The 3,791-nt window shown below is 37.4% G+C and overlaps 1 protein-coding gene across 1 annotated transcript; it reads right to left on the bottom strand.

The window, feature by feature from the left end:
• Positions 1-2,006: 2,006 nt before the first annotated feature.
• LOC130724484 (uncharacterized) lies at positions 2,007-3,171 on the bottom strand. Its single transcript, XM_057575715.1, has one exon. The coding sequence runs from the start codon at positions 2,722-2,724 to the stop codon at positions 2,494-2,496; it is 231 nt and encodes a 76-aa protein (XP_057431698.1). The 5' UTR covers positions 2,725-3,171; the 3' UTR covers positions 2,007-2,493.
• Between the last annotated feature and the right edge of the window lie 620 nt (positions 3,172-3,791).

The raw sequence follows: 3,791 nt of genomic DNA, 5'->3' as shown, positions 1-3,791 counted from the left end.
AAGGTGCTGCTGTTTCTTTTATTTAGATTGCTATGTGGTATCACGTTGACGATTGTAAATTTAAGTTATGGTGCTGCTGATTTTTTGAGATGGATGTGTGGTGACTCTTGATGGGGCTTTGGTGGTGTATGTTGAGTTGGATTTGCCTCTGATTCAATTTTATCTCCCTAAAGTGATCTTTATGCAGGCTTATGATATGGTTTGGTTACTTTTACTAGATAATTGGAATTGGGAACATATCACCCGAATTTTTGTGGCTTCATGGAATTTGGGACCTGTTGCTATGATGACAGGAAAGCTGAGTTGTCTTGTGAGATGATCCTCCTATCTTCTAGCTGGGGTGATTATCATCTTGTCTTGTGCATGACCGGAACTTATGCTGGGAGTGCTAAAACTATTTTTTTCATTATGGCATTGGTGATTACAAGAGATGAAGGCTTTCAGGAGTAATATTCATATGCTAGAGTATATATTGAAGGGTACTTTGAGGTTACAGCATGAAAACCCAACAGTGATCCATCGAATTTTGCATTGGCCGTGGGATCTGAATTGGATGCAAGGCTTGGCTGCTGGGTCGGGGAGGGTTATTAGAATTCTTCGTAAACTTCCTTGAAATATCATCTTGATTTTTTAAAATTGGTACTCTTTTTCCTTGCTAGGTTTTTTCAAGGGGGTTTTATCCTAGTAAGGTTTTAATGAGATTTATTTTGTTAAGTCTATTTTCAAGGAGTATTAGGTGGGGTAGTTTCGTCATCTTTAGGGTCTTTGTTTTTTCTAATAGGTAGTTCTTAGCTTGTATCTTTTATCTTTTTCTTTTTTTTTTGTATTGGGTTGAAGTACCCCTTGTACTTCTATTCAATATAATTCTTATTGCCTATAAAAAAAAAAAACCAGAGACTCCGTACCCTCACCGTCCCTCACCACGAAACCCAAACTAGCACCGCGAGTGGCATCAAAATGCAGCGTCGAAATTCACCTATAATAGCCCAGCTCCTGGCAGAGCCCAGCGGCTATCACCTTGAGGAGTCCCCTGCGTTGCCATCTGCGGCTTCACCACAACAGTTTCGAGCAGCTTCCGACATGGTTGGAGAAGTGATGTCCAATTGCTCTCCCTGGAAAACCAATATGTTCCTGCACTCCCAAATTGCAACACAGCCAGCAAACAACACCCGTAAAGCCTACATATCAAATTGCATACTCATTGCAAGTGATGCGGAATTTATTTTCTACATTCAAGGAAACAAGCAGGATGAGTTTTTTTATGTCGATTTGGAAAAAAGAAAAAGAAAAAACAATAGCATCAACTAGAGTTTCTATGCAGAAGCTCAAAGTCAAGTGTCAATAATATTTTGTGTTATTAAATTATATTCCCTATTTGAAGATTGTGTAGTGGATACAATTTTGTACTTTTTTATGTTCGGGAACATGCTGCTGTTTTTGAACACATTCCCAAAGCAAGTTTAGTTGGAGCCATGTTTGGATATCTATAGGGAGTGGTTAAGTTAAGTTTTTTTTTTTTTGAAATTTAAGTTAAGTTTATTCTACATAAATGTGATTTTGATAAAAATAAGATGTCTGGTTTTAGTTTGGATTTCCACTATTGATTATATTTTTTATTTGCTTATAATTATTAAAAAAATTAAAACTACTTTTATTTTACCTACTGTTAAATAATGAGTTTAATTTTGATGCACCGACGGTGTAAAGTTTTTTTACACCGTCAACCAATCAGATTTCAAGGATGTGACATGTCAATTAAAGAAATTAAATGAAAAGAGAAATTTTCTCACATCCTTAAAATCTGATTGGTTGACGGTGTAAAAAAACTTTACACCGTCGGTGCATCAAACTTTTTCTCTATTAGAAAGTGTAGCTTATATTTAGCAACACTCTCGTGTACATCTAATTAATATTTCTTTTTAATTTTGGAACTACAGTTTTTTAAGAGTTATCATTAACTAGTAATTTCTTCAAATAATCACTTTTATATTATTTCAAATTTTTTTTTTTGGAAAAAAATTACCCTTACATTTTTTAAGCTAGAGTTTAGAAGTGGATGTTTTCGGACACTGATTTGTTTATGAAATAATATCCTTTATATGCTAATCCTCCGAACAATTAATCATCTCACAAAGGAAACCAATTCTTCTGAGGATACTTCTCGCTTCCATGGCATGTTCTTTGCATTTCAAACCCATCCAACCACATTTGAAGAATTGCTGTCCACAATTGGAGGATATTAAGGATTGCAAGAACCTCAGCTTCATATGTCCATTTGATCCCCACATACTTTCAAAAGCAATTATTAGACACACTAATTTTAGGACTGAAAAGGAAGAACAAAATATAGATTGACACAGTCTAAACCATCATACATCAGGGTCGAAATTAACCATACATCTGATTAAAAAAAACCATACATCACATGATTCACATGGAACTTATAAGAAAATACCATGGAATTAATTATTTGTTACAATAACATAGATTAGATTAGATGGGGATGGCCTTGTTGACTGAAGGGTAGACCACGGTGGCAGGATGAGCCATGATTTTGCGACCCTTCACGTGGCGAAAGCAATACACAAGAGCCCCCACCGGCCACTCCACCACCGCTGCCGCCGCGAAAGCCAGGAACCCCACCGTCGGCCCCACCACCTTGCACCGGCAAGGGTTGCTATGTGTACCACATTGCACGCAAATTGGAATCCCAATTCCAACCATCTTCAATCAAAATCAAGAGCTAGTAATTAAATTTGTGGTAAGCGTTTGTGACGTGAAATTTGACAAATTTGAGAAACAACTTGAATGATTTGTTTGTTCTTGTTGATGTTTATTTTTATAGAGTTTGGTTAATAGGAATCGTTGGTTTTATGTAAGATTTGCTTGGGACTTGTGCGTTACACATGTCAACTGTAAATGCACTATTGGTACACGTGTCTGTTATTTGCTTGAACAATTTGACACGTGTTTTTGCATGTGTTCTTTCCTTGCTTTATAGCGCAGCAAAATGTCCTGAGTCTACACTTGGCCAGGAGTGGGACTACACTATTTTTTTTTTTTTTTTCAACAATAATGTTTTACACTTTCACTTCCAAGTTCCAATCTTTCTTTTCCTGCCGATTCAGATTTTTTCATATTTAAGAATGGTGAAAATAAAAACATTGAAACCCACTATTGAACACTCATATGGCAGTTTTTAGATTGCCTCAAACTAATTATTTGACCTAAGCCGTCATAGTTTCTCTAAGAAGCCGGCTGTGGAGGGTTACCTCCCCATATCTATTTAGCAGACTAAAGTCTCATTCGTTAACACAATTAATCAGTAAAATTGCTCCACCAATTAAGAACGACCACACATCATCACCCATAGAATCAAGAGAGAACTCTCAGTATGTCAATCCTTATTATGTCTGGACCTAGTAAGTTTCCCCTTGTTAAGTCAAATTAAGCTGCAGGCTCCACTCCTGGTGGTGCCCTTCTATCAATTCCTTAAGTTTCGGCCTTGCGACCATACTACCTCCGGAACCCAAAGACTTTGATATCTTATAAGGTGCCAACGGAGTCCTAAAAGCAACATATGTTGATCCCTGGTCGCCAGTTGTTACACACTCCTTAGCGGATTTCGACTTCCATGATCATCTTCCTGTTGTCTTAATCGACCAACACCCTTTGTGGGCTCTAGGTTAGCGCACAGTTGGGCACCGTAACCCAGCTTCCGGTTCATCCTACATCGCTAATTCTGCTTACTAAAAATGACCCACTTGAAGCTCTCTATTCTGTGGTGTGGC

Source organism: Lotus japonicus, chromosome 6, assembly GCF_012489685.1.
Source record: "Lotus japonicus ecotype B-129 chromosome 6, LjGifu_v1.2".
Lineage (NCBI taxonomy): Eukaryota > Viridiplantae > Streptophyta > Magnoliopsida > Fabales > Fabaceae > Lotus > Lotus japonicus.
Note: the sequence above shows the minus strand (reverse complement) of the source record. Positions and strands in the feature narration are given on the sequence as shown.

What these genes read in the sequence shown, in the direction of transcription:
- LOC130724484 (XM_057575715.1), bottom strand. Translation starts at nt 2,724, where the DNA reads ATGGTTGGAATTGGGATTCCAATTTGCGTGCAATGTGGTACACATAGC.